This window comes from Berghia stephanieae, chromosome 2 (assembly GCF_034508935.2).
Source record: "Berghia stephanieae isolate SIO BIC M18660-M18661 chromosome 2, UCSD_Bste_1.3, whole genome shotgun sequence".
In the NCBI taxonomy this organism is placed as follows: Eukaryota; Metazoa; Mollusca; class Gastropoda; order Nudibranchia; family Aeolidiidae; genus Berghia; species Berghia stephanieae.
The window spans coordinates 40,556,987-40,582,501 of record NC_088361.1 but is presented as its reverse complement, the minus strand read 5'-3'; the positions used below and the strand labels follow the sequence as shown (position 1 = coordinate 40,582,501).

The 25,515-nt window shown below is 37.8% G+C and overlaps 1 protein-coding gene across 1 annotated transcript in view; it reads left to right on the top strand.

Moving 5' to 3' along the window:
* Positions 1-11,133: 11,133 nt before the first annotated feature.
* LOC144964876 (solute carrier family 28 member 3-like) overlaps positions 11,134-25,515 on the top strand; it is a 52,448-nt gene continuing 38,066 nt past the window's right edge. Inside the window, exons 1-2 of the mRNA XM_078899605.1 lie at positions 11,134-11,185; positions 12,373-12,656. Coding sequence (XP_078755731.1) covers positions 11,162-11,185; positions 12,373-12,656 — 308 coding nt within the window. The 5' untranslated portion in view covers positions 11,134-11,161. The remainder of the gene's footprint in view (positions 11,186-12,372; positions 12,657-25,515) is intronic.

Sequence of the window (25,515 nt, the reverse complement as noted above, 5' to 3'; positions counted from 1 at the left end):
AATAATAATAATAATAATAATAATAATAATAATAATAATAATGATAATGATAATAATAATAATAATAATAATAATAATAATAATAATAATAATAATGATAATAATAATAATAAATATAATAATAAATCTTTACTGTCCTCAAAAAAGTGGCAATTTGTCATTTGGTTACACATTTATAACAATACAATATTGACATAGACACACTCACACAGATGTACACTAGTAACATCGTAGTCATCGGGAAAAAAACCCGGCATCAACAACATCATCATCATCATCATCATCATCATCATCATCATCATCATCACAACCTTCCTATTATTTTCGTTACAATCCTTCACTTTCATCATTCCCCTATAACACCATCACCATCTTCATCATACACCATATTATATTATTTCCTGTAACAAGCTATGAGTGGGAAAGCCTGTGGTCCTCCTCACTCTCTCTCTCTCTCTCTCTCTCTCTCTCTCTCTCTTTCTTTCTCTCTCTCTCTCTCTCTCTCCTCTCTCTCTCTCTCTCTCTCTCTCTCTCTCTATCTATCTATCTATCTATTTCTACCTCTCTCTGTTCTTTGACGCTTATGTCAGAAATAGTAATATCTTCAAATTATATACATAACATGCAATTTTGTTATAGTAAAGTTACATAAAATGAGATAATGAGATTTGCACATCAAATTTCCTCCCTCTTTCCTTTCTAAGGGCAAGAATCTTGTCCTTTCTCTCCCCCCCCCCCCTCTCTCTCTCCCTCCCTCTCTCTCTCTCTCTCTCTCTCTCTCTCTCTCTCTCTCTCTCTCTCCCTATCGCTCTTCCTTCTTATCTATCTTCTCTGTATGTGAGGAATAACTATCGATGCTGTGAGTTTGTCCAAATAGTCCAAAACACCCGCCAGCAGGACACAACGTACCAATACACAAAACCACATGCAATCCCGAACGCCCAAAGTCCGACCGCTAGAATTCAGTGAGTACCATTCATAAAAAGCGGTCGGCGATAAACAACTATAAGGAGCTGAGTTACTTCAATTTTGTTTCTCCCATTATGAAACTAAGCTACACATATTAATATTATTACTATAATATAATCTAAATATATTTTGAGTCCTAATCATACTCTCTTATGTCATAATAACATGAGTGCAACACACACACACACACACACACACACACACACACATGAACGTAAACACACCAATGAACAATTTCCCCTTGTTCACTCTCTTTCTCTCTCTCTCTCTCTCTCTCTCTCTCTCTCTCTCTCTCTCTCTGCTCTCTCTCTCTATCTCTCTGTCTCCTCCCTCTCTCTCTGTCTCTCTTACACACACAAAAACAAACACGGACACACACACACACACACAAACAAACACATACATACATACATACATACATACATACATACATACATCCATACATACATACATACACGCACGCACAGAGTTCCTGTCATCCTGCACTTTCACATTTATATATATATATATATATATATATATATAAATATATATATATATATATGTATATATATAATGCAATAAAGTTGCATATAATGAGATTCCCACATCAAATTTACATTTTAGATTATTATTTGGGTGCCAAACACTATTTGATATTATCAACACATCCACAGAAACGAACACACAAATTCATAAACTCCATCGCACTCTCTCTCTCTCTCTCTCTCTCTCTCTCTCTCTCTCTCTCTCTCTCTCTCTCTCTCTCTCTCTCTCTCTCTCTCTCTCTCTCGATAAAGATGTATTCTTATTAAATGGATGAAATGGAGGTTGCATATTTCTGTGCTTTACTACGTAGAAAAAAAAAAGACAAATGGAAAGAGGAAATAATATTGGATGCATCCTTTAATGACCCAAAGATTGCTCAATGGTCAAATCCATAGACTATGATGATCTCCGATCTTATCCTAAAATGTTTTTCTTGGAATCACCTCACTATACCCAGGTGAAAATGAGTACCAGTTCGCTGATGAAAGTAATCTTTGATAGACTAGCGTCCTTTCATGAGGATAATAGAGGGTCAACATGACTCGGCGGTACGGTCTTTGCTTCGTAACCGAAAGGTACCAGGTTCGATCACTGCGCTGTGTGGCCTTGAGCAAGTCACCTCGCCCTAGCTCAATTTGTGGCGCTGCATTGCGGCTGACGCCTGGGTTATACCTCGCCCTAGCTCAATTTGCGGTCGACGTCTGGGTTATTCCAGTCTTCCCTTTGAATAGACCCTAGAGAAAAAATTCCCCTTTGGACAAAGGGAATTTCGTTTTAAAAATTTTAAAACTGTTATCTGTCTGCTCAACGCTACAGAAACATGGATAAGTTCCGGATTTATAAGCTTTGGAGGCAAGATGGCCGAATGGTTAGCGCGTTGTAGTACTCTGGACTCAGAGGTTCTGTGTTCGATTCCGACCGAAGCCAATTTGTACTTTCCTAGAGCACTCCATTCAGGTGTAAAAGGGTACCTGTCAAGCTGGGATAGTAATCTGCGACAGACTAGCGTCCTGTTCAAAGGTTTTCAAACAAATACGTTAATTTTCCGCTTCACGCTATTGAAACCGGGATAACTCCTGCACCATTGGCTACAAGGCTCTAAAGGACTTAATTTGTCTTACAATGAGCCCAAGTGGCTCAGAAGGACTTACTTTAAAAAACATTTTCATTGTGAATTCCAGAAATAAATAACGATAAAGATAATTGATCCCACAAGTTACCGAATAGATGTGCAACCGGTTTTAAACACGTTACTGCTGTGTCACAAAGTGTGACACTTCTTAAATTATATCTATACACATTCGTTATTAAATTGCCGAAAATGTTTATGTTGCTATGCATTCTGTACGTGGTTTCATCAAATAGAATTAATTTTTGAATTGTTCTTGCTTTTTCATATTCAGAATTGAAATAAATAAATAAATTATAACTGTGAAATTGAATGTAAGCTTCAGTTTAATATACGAAAACATATAGAATGGACAGGTTTCCCCTTCATCAACAAAACAGGATGAATGAAACAGAGTCTCAGGTTCACTCCCCACTGGTGTACACTTCCATGAATCTCAGGTTCACTCCCCACTGTTGTCTACTTTCCATAACTTTCTCGGATATTGCCAGGTTTCGTCGGGTTTAGTAAAAAAGTAATTGCTTTTATATGAAACTAGCTGAAGCTCGCCGAAAACCATAGTCTCAGGTTCACTCCCCACTGGTGTACATTTCCCTTAGTCTCACTCCCCATTATTTGCCTACTTTCGATAACTTTGCCCCATTTTGTTGGAATTTGGCGCATTTCGTAAACAAAAAGTAATTGCTTTTTTTTTTTACAAAACCCGCAGAAACCCAGTCCCAGGTTCACTCCCCACTGGTGTACACTTCCACGAAACTCAGGTTCACTCCCCACTGTTGCCTACTTCCCATAACTTTCTCGGATATTGCCAGGTCTCGTCGGGTTTCGTAAAAAAGTAATTGCTTTTATATGAAATTAGCTGAAGCCCGCCGAAAACCATAGTCTCAGGTTTATTCCCCACTGGTGTACACTTCACTGTCTCAGGTTCACTCTCCACGCTTTGCCTACTTTCCACAACTTTGCCGCATATTGTCGGGTATCGTAAAAAAAGTAATGCCCCCCCCCCCCCCCAAACACATTTTGTTATTGCTTTTTTACAAAACCCAGAGTCCCAGGTTCACTCCCCACTGGTGTACACTTCCCTGAATCTCAGGTTCATCCCCTCCTCCTCCCCCCCCCTACTTACACACACAAACACACACACACACACACACACAAACACGCTGCTGCCTCCCTCCCATAACTTTTTCGGGTATTGCCGGGTGTCGTCGGTTTTCGTAAAAAAGTAATTGCTTTTTATTACGAAACGCGCCGAAACCCAGTCCCAGGTTCACTCCCCACTGTTGTACTCTTCTCTGAGTCCCAGATTCATTCCAACAGCTGTCCTCTTCCCATCACTTTGTCAGGTTTCGGGAAAAAACAAAAACACCGTACAATAGTGCAAAACTACTATTCAGTGTCAGATACTGAATAGTGCAAAACCACTATTCAGTATCAGATACTGATTAGTACAAAACCACTATAGAGCAGTAAAGTTAGGTGCCCCAAAAGTAAACAAAGGTCGAGAAGCACGTGGCAAACCACATGTTCCTGTCTTGACAGCTCACGTTCCAATGTAAATAATAGAAAAAAATAACCTTTAAAATTTGGCTGTTAGGTGGCAAAAGAAACACATATTCATAAATACTCGATCTCTCTCTCTCTAGTCAGCTGATCCTGCGTAGGACGTTGCTTCCCGAACTTTCTTGCGAAACAGATTACGGTTTTCCGCCAGTCTACTTGCTTGAGTTGCTGTCATTCCCAGCCATTCACATATATCTTGTTCCCAGCTTCTTGTTGGTCTACCTCTTCCTCTCTTGCCGTCTACCCTTGTCTGCAGAATGTGCTTTTCTAATGATTCGTGGCGAGTCGTGTGGCCAAAATAGTTTAGTTTCAATTTCTTTACAGTTTGAAGAAGAATTGGTGATTTTATTCCGATCCTTCTCAGGACTTCTTTGTTTGTTTGTTTTTCAATCCATGATATTCTGAGTATTTTTCTGTAGCATGCCATTTCAAAAGCTGTGATCTTTGTGCTCTCTGCTTTGCTGATAGTCCATGCTTCGCATCCATATGTTGCAGTTGGGAAAACAACACTTTTGAGGATTTTGATTTTTGTTTGAATGCACTGCCCTTTCCAGATATTATTCATCTTTTCTAGCTTTGATCTTGCCATTGCTAGTCTCCTCCTGATATCTGGGGCCGATTTCCCGTTGTACTCAATCCTGGCTCCAAGATATTCAAAATTCTTTACTCTTTCTATTTCTTCTCCATTGATTTTTATGATGGCATCTGTTTTGCATTTGTCAGTATTCATGATTTTGGTCTTCTTTATATTCAGCTTAAGGCCTTTGGTCTCGCTATGTTCCTTTACAGATGTTATTAGATTCTCTAGTCCCCCCGGTGTTGTGGACAATAGTGCAGTGACGTCTGCGTACCTCAGATCTTTTATGGGTAGACCTTGCATTTTAGGTTCGTTGTAATTACTTCTCCTGACATCGTTTTCCACATCTCGCATTATACCTTCAGTGTAAATGCTGAACAAATGGGGTGATAGAATACATCCCTGTCTTACTCCTTTTGTAACTTTGAACCATTCTGTTGTTCCGCTTTCTAGTTGTACCGCTGATTGTTGGTTCTCATAGAGGGATCTTATCAGGTTTCTAATTCTAGGATCAAAGTTCATCTCCAGGAGAGTTTCCCATAGTTTCTCATGATTAACACAATCAAAAGCTTTCGAATAGTCTATAAAACAAGTGTGGAGGCCAGAATTTACTTCTCGATGCTTCTGAATAATTTGACGCAAATTGAATACTCGATCATGCATCAAATAATGTCTAGATATGGATATTTTATGGAACAAAAGGTAAAATTTCCTAAAATTTATCAAAAGTTACAGTCTATCTATTTTTAGACCAGAGCAAATTATTGCGCTGGTGTGAACAAAACGAGAATTATTCGGAGCCTGATTTTCATAATAATTTAGCCTTATATTATTATTTCTGCAACTGTTAGATTTTATGTAAACATATTTTCAATACTGAAAGTGTATTGCCTACAACTCAAACTACAAAATTGGGAGACCTCTATTGTGCGTAAATTATTCCGGTCCCTAACGGAAATCACTAGCAACTTGTTATTGTTTGCGTTTGGGGCACCTAACTTTACTGCTCTATTCAGTATCAGATACTCCCTAGTGCTAGCCCAAAACATTGATGGGCAGGAAATTGTATGCTACTTTGGGGTGTGTCTTTTTTACGAAACCCGCCGAAACCCGCCGAAACCCTGCGAAACCCGCCGAAACCCGCCAAAACCCGCCGAAACCCGACGAAACCCGACGAATCCCGACAAAGTTATGGGAAGTAGGTGGATGTGAGGAGTGAACCTAGAACTCAGGGAAGTGTACACCATTGGGGAGTGAACCTGGGACTGGGTTTCGGCGGGTTTCGTAAAAAAGAACCAGTGCTTTTTTACGAAACCCGCCGAAACTCGCCGAAACCCGGCGAAACCCGACAATTTCCAGCAAAGTTATGGGAAGTAGACAACTGTGGGGAGTGAACCCGAGACTCAGGGAAGTGTACACCAGTCGGGAGTGAACCTGAGACTAAGGTTATCGGCCGTTTAGGCGGGTTTTGTAAAAAAGAATTAGTGCTTTATTACGAAACCCGCCGAAACCCGCCGAAACCCGCCGAAACCCGACAATATCCGGCAAAGTTATGGGAGTTTGGCAACAGTGGGGGGTGATCCTGGGAGTCAGGGAATTGCACACCAGTGGGGAGTTAACCTGGGACTGTGTAAAAAGGATATCCGTGGGAAATAAACCTGGGACTAAAGGGAGATGGATACCATTGAAAGTTGAAGCCGGATATGGGAGTTGAGTACCAGAGGAGAATGAACCTGACACTATAGGAGATGGGCGCCAGTGTGGAGTGAACCTGGGACTCAGGGAAGTGCACACCAATTGGGAGTTAACCTTGGACTGTGGGAGATGGATAACTGTGGGTATCCGAGCCGAACTATAGGAGTTGGGTACCAGAGGAGAATGAACCTGACACTAAAGAAGGTGGGCGCCAGTGGGGAGTGAACCTGGGATTGAGGGAATTGCACACCAGTGGGGATTTAACCTGGGAATATGTAAAAAGGATATCAGTGGGAAATAAACCTGGGACTAAAGGGAGATGGATACCATTAAAATTTGAAGCCGGGTATGACAGTTTGGTACCAGAGGAGAATGAACCTGACACTATAGGAGGTGGGCGCCAGTGGGGAGTGAACCTGGAACTATGTAAACATGATATCAGTGGGAAATAAACCTGGGACTAAAGGGAGATGGATACCATTGGGAGTTGAAGCCGGATTTGGGAGTTGGATACCAGACGAGAGAGAAACCTGACACTATAGGAGGTGGGCGCCAGTGGGGAGTGAACCTGGGACTATGTAAAAAGGATATCAGTGGGAAATAAACCTGGGACTAAAGGGAGATGGATACCCTTGAAAGTTGAAGCAGGATATGAAAGTTTGGTACCAGAGGAGTATGAACCTGACACAATAGGAGGTGGGCGCCAGTGGAGAGTGAACCTGGGACTCAGGGAATTGCACACCAGTGGGGAGTTAACCTGGGAATATGTATAAAGGATATCAGTAGGAAATAAATCTGGGACTAAAGGGAGATGGATACCATTGGGAGTTGAAGCCGGATTTATTTCCCACTGATATCCTTTTTTAGATATTCACAGGTTAACTCCCCACTGGTGTGCAATTCCCTGATTCCCAGGTTCACTCCCCACTGGCGCCCACCTTTTATAGTGTCAGGTTCATTCTCCTCTGGTACCCAACTCCTATAGTTCTGCTCGGATACCCACAGTTATCCATCTCCCACAGTCCCAGGTTAACTCCCAATTGGTGTGCACTTCCCTGAGTCCCAGTTTCACTCCACACTGGCGCCCATCTCCTATAGTGTCAGGTTAATTCTCATCTGGTACTCAACTCCCATATCCAGCTTCAACTTTCTATGGTATCCATCTCCCTTTAGTCCCAGATTTATTTCCTACTGACATCCTTTTTACATAGCCCCAGGTTCACTCCACACTGGCGCCCATCTCCTATAGTGTCAGGTTTCTCTCTCCTCTGGTACCCAACTCCCAAATCTGGCTTCAACTCCCAATGGTATCCATCTCCGTTTAGTCCCAGATTTATTTCCTACTGATCTCCTTTTTACATAGTCCCAGGTTCACTCCCCACTGGCGCCCACCCCCTATAGTGTCAGGTTCATTCTCCTCTGGTACCAAGCTCTCATATCCGGCTTCAACTTTCAATGGTATCCATCTCCCTTTAGTCCCAGGTTTATTTCCCACTGATATCCTGTTTACATAGTCCCAGGTTCACTCCCCACTGGAGCCCACCTTCTATAGTGTCAGGTTCATTCTCCTCTGGTACCAAACTTTCATATCCAGCTTCAACTTTCAATGGTGTCCATCTCCCTTTAGTCCCAGATTTATTTCCTACTGATATCCTGTTTACATAGTCCCAGGTTCACTCCCCACTGGCGCCCACCCCCTATAGTGTCAGTTTCATTCTCCTCTGGTACCAAGCTCTCATATCCGGCTTCAACTTTCAATGGTATCCATCTCCCTTTAGTCCCAGGTTTATTTCCCACTGATATCCTTTTTACATAGTCCCAGGTTCACTCCCCACTGGCGCCCACCTCCTATAGTGTCAGGTTTCTCTCTCCTCTGGTACCCAACTCCAAAATCCGGCTTCAACTCCCAATGGTATCCATCTCCCTTTAGCCCCAGATTTATTTCCTACTGATCTCCTTTTTACATAGTCCCAGGTTCACTCCCCACTGGCGCCCACCTCCTATAGTGTCAGGTTCATTCTCCTCTGGTACCAAGCTCTCATATCCGGCTTCAACATTCAATGGTATCCATCTCCCTTTAGTCCCAGGTTTATTTCCCACTGATATCCTTTTTACATATTCCCAGGTTAAATCCCCACTGGTGTGCAATTCCCTGAATCCCAGGTTCACTCCCCACTGGCGCCCACCTTCTATAGTGTCAGGTTCATTCTCCTCTGGTACCCAACTCCTATAGTTCGGCTCGGATACCCACAGTTATTCATCTCCCACAGTCCAAGGTTAACTCCCAATTGGTGTGCACTTCCCTGAGTCCCTGGTTCACTCCACACTGGCGCCCATCTCCTATAGTGTCAGGTTCATTCTCCTCTGGTACTCAACTCCCATATCCGGCTTCAACTTTCAATGGTATCCATCTCCCTTTAGTCCCAGGTTTATTTCCCACTGATATCCTTTTTACACAGTACCAGGTTAACTCCCCACTGGTGTGAAATTCCCTGAGTCCCAGGTTCACTCCCCACTGGCGCCCACCTTCTATAGTGTCAGGTTCATTCTCCTCTGGTACTCAACTCCCATATCCGGCTTCAACTTTCAATGGTATCCATCTCCCTTTGCAATTCCCTGACTCCCAGGATCACCCCCCACTGTTGCCAAACTCCCATAACTTTGTCGCTGGGTGGGGTTCCTACCTCCCATAGCGGGCAGGGAGGTACTTGCTGTGTCTTCTATCCCCTCTTATCTGTTTTCCAATTGCTTTCTGTCTTTGTCTTGGAATGAGATTGCTTGGTTTTGCCCTGGCTTTGGTCGGAGTCCTTGGCTGAGAGGGAAACAGTCGAATGTATAGTTAAATTTTTGGGAGATGATATTTTTTTCCTTGTAAATCATCTCTCTGTTATGTAATGTTATTCTTTTCATTTTTAATATATGATTTGTAAACATTTGAGTGTATTCCTCTTAGTGGGGACCTGTGCTTGTGTCTGGACGAGACTTTTAGGTGATCTCAAACTGAGTACTTTGATAGTGTGCTCTTGGAATCTGCATCTGTTTCCTATTTGAACAAATTCCCCTTTGTCTTACCTTTTCTTTGGTGCTTTAATTGTAATTCTAGAACTTTTGACTATCCCATTTTCTTCCTTTTTACTGGCGCTGATATGACCTTAATGTGTTGCAAGCGCCGTAAAACCCTTAAAAACAAAAAACAATAACTTTGCCGGATATTGTCGGGTTTCGGCGGGTTTCGGCGGGTTTCGGCGGGTTTCGTAATAAAGCACTTATTCTTTTTTACGAAACCCGCCGAAACCGGCCGATAACCTTAGTCTCAGGCTCACTCCCGACTGGTGTACACTTCCCTGAGTCTCGGGTTCACTCCCCACAGTTGTCTACTTCCCATAACTTTGCTGGATATTGTCGGGTTTCGCCGGGTTTCGGCGGGTTTCGGCGGGTTTCGTAAAAAAGCACTGGTTCTTTTTTACGAAACCCGCCGAAACCCAGTCCCAGGTTCACTCCCCAATGGTGTACACTTCCCTGAGTTCTGGGTTCACTCCCCACTGCCACCTACTTCCCTTAACTTTGTCAGGATTCGTCGGGTTTCGGCGGGTTTCGGCGGGTTTCGCAGGGTTTCGCAGGGTTTCGGCGGGTTTCGGCGGGTTTCGTAAAAAAGACACACCGCTACTTTGTGATGAAGCACGAATTAAGATAGAGCAATAAAAATTTATAAAAGGTGCGTAATTAAGAAAGTGAAATAAGATAAAGTGTTGACTATTGTTGGAAAATAAATACAATGGAATTGGAAATAAATACAAAATATAAGAGATGTGCGTATTAATATACGATTAGTGGCATTAGCAGCAGCAGACGCAACAGTAGTAGTAGTAGTAGTAGTAGTAGTAGTAGTAGTAGTAGTAGTAGTAGTAGTAGTAGTAGTAGTAGTAGTAGTAGTAGGGATGCAGAAAATAAAGACAGGCATTGCAACTTTGACACGGCGCCGCCAAGTCTGGGACTTTTTTGTCCTAGTGCTGCTATATTTTTCTACTATCATAAACGATATGAACACTGACTGGGACAGTCCTGTCCCATTGATTTTGTAGCATTTCAGAATACGTCTCGTCTCACTTATGCATTAAGTGATGCTGTTGGTAGGGGACTTCTTATAGAAGGAACGAAGTCAACGTCATTCGGCTCTTTGTTATTGTTTTTAAACAGCCATTTTCATGATTACTTCTCACGGTTATATCAATCAGGCTATAAAAGTTCAAGGTTACACACAGTTTTATGTGTTGATAAGTTGTATCTGGCTGGCGGATGCTGTGAGTATTTTCCTAAACGCATGTTATCAATAACACGTTTTGATCATATTTAATGGATATTTAATCACAATATTGACAATTGCCTAAAAATAAACCTTTGAATTCAATTGAATTGTTATTTTTAAAAAGGTATATAAATAGATAAATAAAACGAATTTATACCATTTTAGCGTTTATGAGCCTTGTTAATTGGAGTTAACGATGAATAAGTGAATGATAATTTATGCATTGATGGTTGAGATGAAAACGTGAGTGACTAAGCCAATTTATGTCACAAATTTGGTTAACAATGTCAGATGACGTAAGCAACACGAGGTGCATATTAAATAAGCACATCAAACTTAAAGCGACACAGCGTGAAGGCGGTGACTGAGTGATTTGCACTGTTTAATTTGAACTATGAGTGGATATCTAAATGGGAAGGTATGGCATTTTGAGTTATATCTGTACTTTCTCTTAAAACTCAATTAAACTTTGATAAATCCCATGCCTCGAAAGAGGAGAAATTGAATTTACAAACAATGTATATCTTATTACAAGAGAGCTTTACACAGCCAATTAGTTTTAAATTGAAAATAGACAACTAACAACAGTAGCAAAAAGTTGAAAATTTGTTCTCAACATTGCCACTGCCTTTTTTGCATTATCTATTCTGGACGGGGAAAATTTGAGTCCTTGGAAAATGCTCTTTACTCACTAACATGAAAAGTTGTTCCAAAGGAATTGAAAGCCCAAATAAATTCGCCTGAGTTTGAATTAATTTCAGTTTATTCTGAATACCGATTCCTATTCGATGGTCATCTGGGTTCATTGAAGGAAGCTCTGTAATTAAAATAATTTTGGACAATAATGCTCCACACAATATAAAACAATTCAGTGACTCTCACAATATCCAAGCAATTCCTAAGCCCAATTTAGCATTTATGACATGAATTAAAGCAACAAATTAGGAAATCCTCGAAAACTCGAATGGTTCATTTCAACATTTCAAGCGTTAATAGACATCTTGTTAAATTTACTAAGGACATTTTAACCTTTAATGCGCAGAGTTATATTTCATTTCAACCTGACGTTTTTAATCATCCAACCAGCCTACTCAGACAAAATTGTTGTAAATTACATCAGTTGAGCACTACACGGCTTGAAACCATTATTAACTTACTAAATATTAAACATTTTCTTTCACATTATTATCATATCACAAACATCATTGTCATCAATATCATTTCTCATATTATCGTGAATTGATCAAGAGGCCAGAAAAGTCGTGACGTCACACCATCCTCTGATTCTAAACCCCTTGGAACTGTGTAACAAGACCTCCGGAGGACTAACAATGAATAGGTTTCATAACGAATCATTAGGTGGTATATTTATTTTAGTAGCAGAATGTATTGGCATATTCTTATGATTACGGGGCATAAAAGAGCGAGGATGGCGGCAAGCATTTATTTCGGCTAGAAAATAAGATGCCATCACTCTGAAATCAGAAGATCAGTTCCACAAGGAATGTATCCAGTCCTCCGCAAGGCACGGTTTCACACTTCAATGAGATTTGAACAAATATTTTGACATCACACATTTGTTCCCTACTTCACTCATATAAACAGGATAATATAACTGCCAGCCAACCCTTTGAGAACAACGAGAATATAACAATGAGCACATGTTTTTCGGATGATCTGGAGAATGAGCGGGACACAAATGGAGGTGATGGTCTTACATGTGAAGAAGGAACCGTGTTCACCGAAACAGCCTTTTCATCATGGGTGAAACACATTGAGGATAAGATTCACGGATTCTTATCCACAAACTCGAGCCGGATAGAATTTGGTGTCTACGCCATTTTTGTGTTGTTGTACATTCTGTACGTTGGATGCTGTTTTAACCACAGGTGAGATGAGATTTATAAAATTTCATAATTTGACAACATTTCTATAAATGTTGTTTACTTAATAATGATATTGGATATTGTTTATTGCTACAACGAAACGATTTAAAGAAAATATATAATACTCAATGCTCAATTGGCATGTGCTTCGGGGGAGATGCAAAATATAGGACAACTGTAATTTCTACCGAAATGCCACTAACTTGAATGATTATAAAATAGTTTAGGTTTTTAAATTTGCAACATGTTCTGAAAATCTAAATTAAGTTAATTGCAAACTATCTCAGATCATCACGACTTGATTTCAACTTCACGGTCAAGTTAGTATAAAATTTCAATTTAAGAAAAATCACAAGGCATTTCTTTGATTCTGAATGGATTTATTTTCCTTTATTTCTTCTGAAAATAATCTGATGCAGCCATAGAGCAGAGAAAATTGGTTAATTCAATTTTTTGACAGAACTTTATTTAGGCAAACCTCTCTACACTTTTGTGAAAAAGATGAAAGGCCTTTCTAGACCAATGCTTTTGCTGGGGACCTTTCACCAAAGGTTTGTTTTTTTTAATGGGACCATCCAGTTTCAGTAATATTTATCAGTTTCCTTCTCTCTCTCTCTCTCTCTCTCTCTCTCTCTCTCTCTCTCTCTCTCTCTCTCTCTCTCTCTCTCTCTCTTCACAGGATAATAATACAAGCATAACTGTAGTGAAGATACATCAAATTTCTATTTTTAAAAATATTTTCAGTACGAACAGTATAGATGAAATGACAATAAAAGTGATATTGTAGCATTGTTACCTGTTTTTGTTTTTTTTAAATAGATATTACAAGTTAAATCATGGCCCTCAGATAAAGAAGGGTGGGTGAGTCATACAGTACCAGTCGCCTATTAGACATTCTTTGTGTATAGTAAAACGGAGTGTTTATTCGTCCTTCAGGTCGTATTCTTAAAAAGTGTCTAGCCGACCTCCAGTGCTTATGCAAATGAGGTAGGCGTGAAATACGTAAAGGGCATTTGACTGAAAGGCTGTTGTTTATATTTGTCACCGTATTTTTATATGTATTAAATTCAAGGTTATTGCCCTCCCAGAAATCGCATTGTTATTACAGTGACCTATATATGTCACTGCTTCCCCGGCTTTTTGTGTGCGCCCATGTTATCTATGTAATTAAGTGGAATTACAAAATCGGAGTGTTCAGTCCTTCACGTCTTCACTTTTTTATCGACTGTTGAAACGTAAGCATCGTTATGAGTATGAGTAGAAAAAAAGCATATTATTCTCTCTCTCTCTCTCTCTCTCTCTCTCTCTCTCTCTCTCTCTCGCTCTCGCTCTGTCTTTAATTCCCTCTGTATTTCTCTTTCTCTCACATATTCTTCTCTCTCCCTCTCTCTCTCTCTCTCTCTTTCTCTCTCTCTCTTTCTCTCTCTCACTCTTTCTCTCTCTCTCTCTCTCTCTCTCTCTCTCAACTATGCACCGAGCGAGGGTCGAACTCAGGACCTTCCGATCAAAAGGCGAGTGTCATGCATATCTCTATCTATCTATCTATCTCATTCTCTTTCAGTCTTCCTCTCTAATTTTCTCTACCTCCATATACATATTTTACACACACACACACACTCTCTCTCTCTCTCTCTCTCTCTCTCTCTCTCTCTCTGTCTATATATACATACCTATCTATCTTCATCGCTCCTCCTTCGCCTACCCCCCCCCCACCCTCTCTCTCTCTCTCTCTCTCTCTCTCTCTCTCCATCTCTCTCTCTATCTTTTCTCTTCTTTAATTTTCTTTATTAAGGCTTTCTCCCTCTCTCTCTCTCTCTCTCTCTCTCTCTCTCTCTCTCTCTCTCTCTCTCTCTCTTTCTTTCTTTCTTTCTTCCCCCCTTCCACCTTTGTTCTCCAATTTCCTGTCTTTTCCTTCTCTTTATAGATCATCCTCCTCTTTTATTCTGGCACCCTCTCTCTTTCTCCCTTTGTCTGTTCCCCCCCCCCTCTCTCTCTCTCTCTCTCTCTCTCTCTCTCTATCTATCTATCTATCTATCCATCTGACTCTGCCTTTCTCTCTCTCTCTCTCTCTCTCTCTCTCTCTCTCTCCCTCTCTATCTATCTATCTATCTATCTATCTATCTGTCTATCTTTCTCTATGTCTGAGAGGTCTCAAACGCGTTTCATCTGGATATGGTATCAAATACTCCTCTGTTTTCACATTCTCTGATCCATTATTGTTTTTAAAAAAGGAAAAGAAAAAAAATAACAAAAGGGGACGACACAGAAACACCCCACCCCGCGACTGCAACATCATAAATTAAAACCAATCCCTCTCACTCCACCCCGCCCCCCCCCCCCCCCCTCTTAAAAAAACACACACTTCCTGGCCGCCTGTATAACTTAGAGTTGCCAACCACCGAAGAATTAAAATACATTCGGAAGACCTAAAGTTTTCGTAGTTAGCTTTCTATGGCAATTATGGTAATGATTAGAGATCTTGAGGCGGTGGCGGTGGTGGGAATCATGGATGTAGAGAGAAAGAAGAAGAAGAAGAAGACCACGAAAGAGAGGATCTGATAGAGAAGGAGCTAGAGACAACCCGACAGAGGAAACAAAGAAAATGTGAAATAAGGAAGAAGAATGTGCCGCTATGTGGTCTTGTGGTATGGCACTCGCTTTCGGATCGGATTGGAAAATCCTGGGTTCGAGCCTCACTCGGCGCATAGTTGAGTCCACTCTTACCGTACTCAGGTTTAAAATAAGTACCAGGCCGTTAACTGCGTTGTTCTGTCTGAAAAAATGTAATATCGCCTAACAGACATGTAGGATGTTAAGTGTTGCTGTTGGCCTGTGACACCCTGTAAAGCGCTTTGAGACTTCGAGCGGATATTGCGCTATATAAAAACTCTCGTTAGTATTTGTCACAATGATAGCAATGATGTTATTCTTGTTTCGATGATGAAATGATGGTAGTGGTGATGTCACTGATCAAGAAGCTAGAGTGATAAAGTTGATGGCAATGGTGACGCTATAGTGTTCGCGTATGGTATTGATATCTAAAATGATTGTTTCCTAGAGTGGTTGTGGCTGAGATGATAGTTATGATTTTGCTAGTGATGGCAATAATTGATATGACCATGGTAATGGTAGGTATAATGGCGTGGTGGTGATATTGATTGTGGTGCTGATGATACTTATGATATTGTGCAAATGATGGTGGTAGCGATTCTGATGGTAATGATTATGTTGTAAAAGTGCTTGTGGTAGTGATGGTGATGGTTTTAAAATTGATGTGGATCGACGTGCAATTATTTTTAGGTCTGATAACCAGTTCCTTATGGGCTCATTCTTGTAATAGAAATCTTTTTTAAAATGACGCAAAATACATTATACAACAATGTTAAACCAGGCCCATAAGTGGATTCGGATGTCAGACCTGCGTGTTTGTTAACCTACAATGCAGCACAAATCCCTTTCGAAATGGTATTCTTTTTTGCACTATAACACAATATGTCGAATGCTTGGCAGGTCTGTATCACTGCGTACATAGACACGTCAGTTGTAATAATATCTATTGAAATACCACCTTGAGTGGCGATAAGCCAAATTACACATGTGGAATACAACATTTGCATACAAAGATGTTTGAGTACAGAATTAATGAGAAAAATCGTGGATTTATTTTTCTTGTAACCATTGTTTAAAATATATCAATCTTATTATGTATATATTTCCGTCTTTCTATTTTTTAATTTTAAACTAAAGTTAGGAATTTGTTTTTGGCCAGTAATCGTAACTTTATCAGACCCTACCCAGATCAAAACAACAACCCCAACCCCCTGACAACATTACCCCTTCTTCTGAGTTTAAGAACATAGGCAAGTTATTGTTCTTAGGCCGAACTGGGCTTTTATGTTCTGTATCATTCTATTTCACCCAGTTTCAACCCGTTGACATTTTAAATCCCAGCCCGTTGACGTTCTAACTTCTCGTCAGGGCAAAAGTGGATACCAAATACTTAATAGTATTAGCTAACGAACGAAGTACTGAAAATATTGAGGACTTGGTATTAGTGTCCTTTATTAATCTTTAATACATTGACATCGTCTATGGTGATAAGTTTAAATGCAGAGGTTGTGCTTTCGGTTTTGGAATTAATATGCGTGTTGTAAAGCCGCCAATTCCATCCCGTCTATACAATTACCTCGTTTACTGCCAATTTGATAACGCATTGAATTCGCCATGAATTAAATCTATCATTATGTCATACAGCTAGTCTACTCAAGACTGTACAACTTATAACAAAATTTTCTGAAGTTAAAGGACAGGTATCGACATCGTTCAAAAATTTTGGCTAAATTCAAGCTATTATTGATGGCACTCACTGAATTATCAAGATTATAACATTTTTTAATAAAACTGCTTCTTAAGAGATACAGAAATTTGGTGGGTTTTTTTTTTTTTGCGCTGTTTATACTATTATGACTAATATAATATTTTGACAAATTGAATACCAGTCATTATTATAGATTGAAAAAAAAATGTAAAAAAGGCAAAACACACGTAGACACACAATAGACACACACACACACACACACACGCACACACATACACAAATCAAACAAAAGCAGGGAAAATACCAACAAAAGAAAACAAATAAAAAAGAACAATAACCCCCCCCCCCCCCCCCCCCAAAAAAAAAACCAGCAAAAAACAAAAACAAAACAACAACAACCCCCCCCCCCCCTCAAAAAAAAAACCCCAAAAAAAAACCAAAAAAACAAACCAAAACAAAGAAAACCTGCCGAATCTTCCTCTTTGCCTAGCCAACCCAAACTCTCGAGCAGGTATTTGAATGGGATACTTACCAATAGGAGAACACGACAATTGTTCCTTATAAGAAATCAACCACCATTCTGGAATAAAAACCATATCCCAGAAGAAAAAAAAAAACAAACAAAAAAAAAACCCACGAAATTAACACACACACACACACACACACACACACACACATATATATATAGACACTTAACTGATTATTTGACTCACAAACAGAGGAGGTGGGGTTTGTGAAACATTTAAGACGATACGGATATATCATGTAATTACGTGGATTCGAATCCAGCTCAGTAAAAGCAAAAACGGAATATTGCCCAGCTTTAGTGTGAAGGACGAATAGTGCAAGCAACACTATTTGTCCGTACGTACGGCAACCACGGTTGAAGCCGTAACAGCCTGTTGTCAGGTACTCATGTACAACTGAATCGAGGGGGCTAATGATATAATAATCTATCCTTTCTTAACAAAGTATAGCCTTGTGGAGAAAATTGTGCTTATTTGAGTCAATAAAAAAAAAATTATACGGCGCACAACTCTACTGAAAGATTTGAAAATTAGAAATGTATTTTTGACAGATAGATAAACAGATAACTTAATTTCCTTTTATAATTTAAAGTCAGTTTGAAAGTTCGTTGAGTCAAACAGATATCATAAAATACGTACCGACGACACTAACACTCTCAAAAACAACCAATTTCGACACTGTATAAAGTTGTCAGTTTGGCGTTTTTACGCAAATCGTTGCATTCGAAATAATGTATTCACTTAATTACTTTAAGGATTTCAGATCTACACTAAGTTTTCAACAGTTTTCATCAATTTATGGCATCAAGTATTGTTATTGCCCCTTTGACGCTTTCAATGTGATGGTTTCGGGTGGATAATACCCAGGTTTAACTTCTTTGGTAATAAATTTAAAAAATAATAATAATAATCTAAAAAATCGAAATTTAAAACCAGAAAATAGAAGTTGCATTGAAGGTTAAAAAAAGATTTTAGAAAGACCTTGTTAAATGTTATGAACAGTCAGGTGGCTCCGTAGCGCAGTGGATAAGCTGTCAGACTCTTACCTTGAAAGTACTGGGTTCAATCCCATTGTGGACATTTAAAAAACAAAATTTTACTTTATTGAGAAAGACATCATTTTTGTTGTTGTAGTTACTGGACATATATTTAAAACCTTAAATTAATCTATTATTATTATTATTATTATTATTATTATCATTATTATTATTATTATATTTACTATTATTTATTTTTATTTTAAAAAAAACAACAACATCGGTACCATTTATGTGTTATCGACGTGCATTTATTTGTAAGCTTCGATTGTTATCATTTTATAATATTCTATCATTATCATCAGTGTATTCGTTTACCGCATCTTTGTCATTTTTAGGGGGTTTTTATTTCGTTTTTTTCTTCTTCTTTTTGTTGTTGTTTTTCAAAAACTTCCTGTCCCATCATTGTTTATTTCTATTTACCTTATCTACGCCATTCACACTACACATCTCTCATTCGTCATTAGTGTCTTATTCGTCGTGTTTTGTTGATAAAGGGGAAATCAGAAACGTCCACAGTATGTCTATTAAATTGAGGCTTATAATTCAACACTTATCATTATTTTTTCCTTTGAGCTTCAAGCAGCAACATTTTCATAAATCAACCAGCACCGCCAACGGAGGTGCATAAAAACGGTGCGTTTTTGCATAAAAACGCCACCAAATATGATCACCAGAGTACTGTACTGTAAGGTAACTTCTCGATCCCAGGATCGTCTTTCAACTCTGCTCACGTCTGCTACTTCAGGTTTATTTTCGCAGTTGATTATCTTACCACAACCTGTTTACACACACGGTCAACTGTATGTTGCTGTCACACGGGTCAGAGGCTTAAGTGGCTTTCACTTCATTTTGGGCCACACAGAAAAATCAACAGAGGATGTACCAAGTTACGCAGACAACGTTGTTTACCAATCTGCCCTCATTAAACGATCGTGGGTACAATATCGAATGAAAATAGTTCTTTCCCCGCGAAATTGCGGGCTTTTTACTAGTTTAATTAAAAATGACACCAAATATGCACAAAATACCAGTCATTAATTTTTACTACTATAGTCAGATTTTTTATTAATGGCGCGTGTTTTTCTGGGTTTTCTCAACTGTCCCTCTATCAAAAGTTGTACAAATTTGTGTCAACCTTTGAATCAATTTGTCTTAACTGAATATAGATTTTGGACCGTAATGATGCCATATCAAAAAAGTTTTCCTCTTTAAGACCTATAAAAAAAAACTAGTTTAAAACCGCTGTCATATAAAATTCGAGATTTTAAAAAATTGTAAACAAGTTACGCACCACAAAGTATGAGATGAATTCATCGTTTTTCCAAAAAATCTCGTGCTGACATGTCAAATGTTTCATGGGTGACATGCGCATAACTTATCAATGAAATAATAATAATAATAATAATAATAATAATAATAATATATAATAATAATAATAATAATAATAATAATAATAATAATAATAAGAAGAAGAAGAAGAAGAAAGAAGAAGAAGAAGAAGAAGAAGAAGAAGAAGAAGAAGAAGAAGAAAAATATTATTATTAATAATAATAATAATAATAATAATAATAATAATAATAATAATAATAATAGATCTTTATTGTCCATAAATATGGCAATTTGTCATTTAGTTACACTTGTTATTTCACTCCTACTTATTTTCTCTCTCTCTCTCTCTCTCTCTCTCTCTCTCTTACTCACACACACACACTCTCTCTCTCTCTCTCTCTCTCTCTCTCTCTCTCTCTCTTCCTCTCTTTCTATCACACGTGCGATATACACAACATAAACATATTCATTTCATTTTCAATTCGTTACATTTGTGGCAACTCGACACCAAATATTATCATCAATATCAATTGGTCAATGAATTTAACATTAAATAAATTAATCAGTCAATCAGTCAACGCATCAATCCTTGGTTTTGCTGTACCATATGAAATATTTAACATTTTTATTGCTGATGGAACGAACGTTGATTTATACTTGTTAGTTCTACATTTAATCTGACAAAACCTTCTCCAAGATGGTAAAAGACTAAATTCATGGTATAAAATATGTTTTTTATTGTTGGTAATTGAGAATGCTTTCCTTTCTATTGCTTTTCCATGAATTCTTTCTACTCCATCAAGAGGATGGTTTATTATTTTTGATGCCTATTTGATTGATTTTGAAATTTTTGATTTATCTTTAAGTCGACATCCGCCAAACCATATGGTGCAGCCAAACGCAATTACACTTTTAATAAATGAGTCATAAACTCTTAACATAGTTTTCTTCCCTACTTGAAATGATCTCAATTTCCTTAGGATGTATAATCTTTGGGCAACTTTCTTAGATATTATATTAATATGTTGAGAGAAATTGAGGGAACTGTCAATGGTTATTCCTAAATATCTAAAATATTCATCTATCTCAAAATCATCTTTACCGATCGCCACACACTTTAAGTCGTTTTTATTTTTTACACCAAACACCTGTTCGTTTTTTCAACATTTAATTCAGCTGATTTTGTTCACACCAATCGGTGAATGTATTAATTTGTTTGAAATAATTCTTTTCCGTAACTTTATCATTTAATAAGCAAAAAATAGCAGTATCATCTGCATATTTCACTATAAAACTATTTTCAAAGGATGGTCTGCAGTCGTTGGTGTATAAGATGTTATTGACTGTTATCGCAGTTGATATTCAAAGGAAGAAATTTTATATGGCAGTCTATTTGTTGTTGTCATGTTCTTCGATTCATGCCGCCTTAAATAAACAGCCAGCAACCGCCCCTGCTATAAACGTTCATGGATACACACAGTTTTGTGTGTTTGTCCGTTATACTTCCGGATGGAAATGTTATGAGCTTCCGAGCCAAGCGCATACTATCTATAGCCTGACGCTGACCAAACAATTCGGTCAAAAGACAAGTCTTTCGCCGCAGAAGAAAACAAATCGTGAGTTGTATTCAATAGTCCAACCAATGGATTCACTTGTTTCTTGAGCTCCACTAATGACAACTCAATAGACGCTGCACAAACCTAAAAATGACGTCAAACTATAAGTCCTAGAGGGTTCCAGCACGGTTCCAGTGTCAGGCAAAAGATAGTGTGCGCTCGGCTAAGAAACTTACAACATTGCCATCGAGAAGTATAACGAACCAACACACAAAACTATGTGTAACCTTATAGATAGTTCGAAGATGACGTCACTCAGGTCTTTGTTATTGTTTTTTGCCATCCAAGTTTGTGAGTAATTCTCACTAAACTGTATGAACCAAACTATAGATAGATTGCGCTTGGCCAAGGAGTTCACAACATAGCCATCCGGAAGTATAACGGACCAACACACAAATTCTGTGTAACCGTGAACTTTTATAGATAGAATGCGCTTGGCCAAGGAGTTCACAACATTGCCATCCGGAAGTATAACGGACCAACACACAAACTCTGTGTAACCATGAACTTTTATAGTCTGGTTAATACAGTTTAGTGAGAATAACTCACAAACGCGGATGGCAAAAAGAATAACAAAGGCCTGAGTGACGTCATCTTCGAACTATCTATAAACGTTTAAGGTTACGCATAGTTTTGTGTGTTGGTCCGTTATACTTCCGGATGGCAATGTTATGAGCTTTTTAGCCAAGCGCATACTATCTATACGTTTATATTCTGGTTAATATAGTTTAGTGAGAATTACTCACAAACATGGATGGCAAAAAAAAAACAATGATAAAGACCTGAGTGACGTCAACTTCGTTGTATTTTATATTATGTTAACGATGGCCACGGTTGGAGCCCCACTGTCAGCATTTCGTTTCATCATCAAGCAACAAACAATAATATCCCTATAGATAGAATGCGCTTGGCCAAGGAGTTCACAACATTGCCATCCGGAAGTATAACGGACCAACACACAAACTCTGTGTAACCATGTACTTTTATAGTCTGGTTAATACAGTTTAGTGAGAACAACTCACAAATGCGGATGGCAAAAACAATAACAAAGGCCTGAGTGACGTCATCTGCATACTATCTATTGCTCACTTTATGGCCTAACGATATTTTAATCTTGTTCATTTGCGCATACCAACAGACTTTATTACCCACCGATTTTGATCGTTGATGGCTCAAAAGATTTGTCATTGATTTGCTCAACAGAGTGGTATAATAATTAAAATAGATGAGGGCCTTTATTTCCCCGCATATATTGCGAGCTCTCCAACAGTTTTGTAAGTAGATATATAATATATAGATTATGCGCAAGCGTAATTTTGTATGGGGAATAAGGGTTAAATGTAAAAATTACATGGTTTTATAAATAAGTAATGTACAAATATATAAAGAATTAAATGAATAAATGAATAGATACATAAATAAATAAATAATTAATTAACCTGGTATTCTTTTTTATTTCATCTCTTTCCTTTTAGATATATCTTTGAAACGCACCATTCCTCTTCCGTCCTCTCTCTCTCTCTCTCTCTCTCTCTCTCTCTCTCTCTTTCTCTCTCTCTCTCTCGCTCTCTCTCTCACACACACCCTCTCTCTCTCTCTCTCTCTCTCTCTCTGTGTGTGTGTGTGTGTGTGTGTGTGTGTGTGTGTTCTCTCTCTAAAAAGTGGCTACCTGGATGGAGATTCCCCTTACAGAGGGTTAAGGCATTGCACTTTCGTGATGTATTATAACACCATATCAAGATGACCACTTACATTACAATAATATTAACTAACGGGAACAGACAGTAATACTTTCACTTGCTATGTTGATCCTTTTTTCGTTTTATTGTGATCAGTCTGAAATGTTTTACAAGCAATTTAAAATCCTTACTATTTCAAAGTTTTGTTGTTGTGCGGACAACAAATATTTAAAATTTTACAAATCAGACGTTTGATTCCAAAACTAATTCATGTTTTGTCTAGTCTTACCATTATTATACACAGTAAAACATTCATTTCTTGGTTCAACGCAGTTAAACTACGTTTTTAATGGTCATAAAAGTACCTCATGGATTGAAAGCATCAGCTATGATTTCATAACATATATTTTTGTAATATTTTCAAAAGATAAGTTGATTAAACAATTCAACACGATCCTAATGAACATATAATACAATACAGTTTGTGTGCATGTTTATTTTACAATTACAAATTGAAACATCATTACACCAAACACCAACACCATCACCACCACACAACCACCACCAACACCAGCGGCACAGTAGACAACAAAATCAATAAATATGGTAGAAAAAGGTATTCTTCTCTCTCTCTCTCTCTCTCTCTCTCTCTCTCTCTCTCTCTCTCTCTCTCTCTCTCTCTCTCTCTCTCTCTCTCTCTCTCTCTCTCTTTCTTTCTTTCTTTCTCTTTCTATCTCTCTCTCACAGACACATACAAAAATACATACAAAAATACAAAGATACATACATCCATCCATCCATCCATCCATCCATCCATCCATCTATCCATACATACATACATACATACATACATACATACATACATACATACATACATACATACATACATACATACATACATACATACATACATACATACATACATACATACATAAATACATACATACATACATACATACATACATACATACATACATACATACATACATACATACATACATACATACATACATACATATCAAAACTGTTTATTTCAGGAAATATACATGATAATGTAACAAGGGTAACATATTCATTGACATAATACCATTTCCTAAAATAATGTACAATGTATAGAGCTGGAGTATTAATTTGAACAGTGACGTTTCAGACTCTGCCACAGAATGTCTCATCAGAGGTAATAATGATTTTAGTGTTGATGACGATGATAATGATGATGAATACGATGATGAGGATGATGAAGAAGATGATGATGATGATGATGATGATGATGATGATGATGTCGGCGATGCTGACAATAACAGTGGTGGCCATGGCGGTGATGGAGACGATGACGATGAGAGTAACAACGGTAGCAATGATATTAATAATAATAACAACAACAACAATAATAATAATAACAATGATATTAATAATAATCCCTACCACTATAATAATAATAATGTTGATAATTGTGGTGATGATAACAACAGTGCTAATAATTACGATGATGATAATAATGACAATAATAATAATAATAATAATAATAATAATAATAATAATAATAATAATAATAATAATAATAATAATGATAATAATAATAATAATAATAATAATAATAATAATAATAATAATAATAATAATGATAATAATAATAATAATAATAATAATAATAATAATAATAATAATAATAATAATAATAATAATAATAATAATAATAATAATAATAATCATAATAATAATAATAATAATAATAATAATAATAATAATAATAATAATAATAATAATAATAAAATCGATTATTACAATGATATACAAATTGATATATTTGGATTATTTGACAAATAGATGGATACATATAGATAGAGGGATATATAAATAGACAAATATCTATATTATTAAATATGTAGTGCTACTAATTATTATGAATTTTACATCTTTGTCTCCAAACTTTGTAAGAGCCAATGATGGCACTGTTGCTTATATATTTTGAAAGGACTTTTGCTTCTTTGCTTTTAATGCCCAGAATCTTTAAGCCATTCACAAATCTACCATGGACATAGCCGAGGCTACCTACAGAAAGAACGATAACCTCGGATTTATATCCAAGGGCATTTATTCCATGCATAAAGGAAAGTACTTTTCAAATTTAGTTTGGAATGACTTGTTAATATGAGCATCGAATGGGACTGAAATTTCAACAATTCGGGCTGTTTTCACTTCTTTGTTGATTTTTAAAATGTCCGGTCGATTACTGTTAGTATTAAATGAGGATTTGTCACTGTCGAAAAAACTTGGTCTGATGAATGTGTCTTTGAAAATTTGAGTAGTGTCGTTTTTAGGTATTTTGTCAAAAATAATGTCAACAATTCTA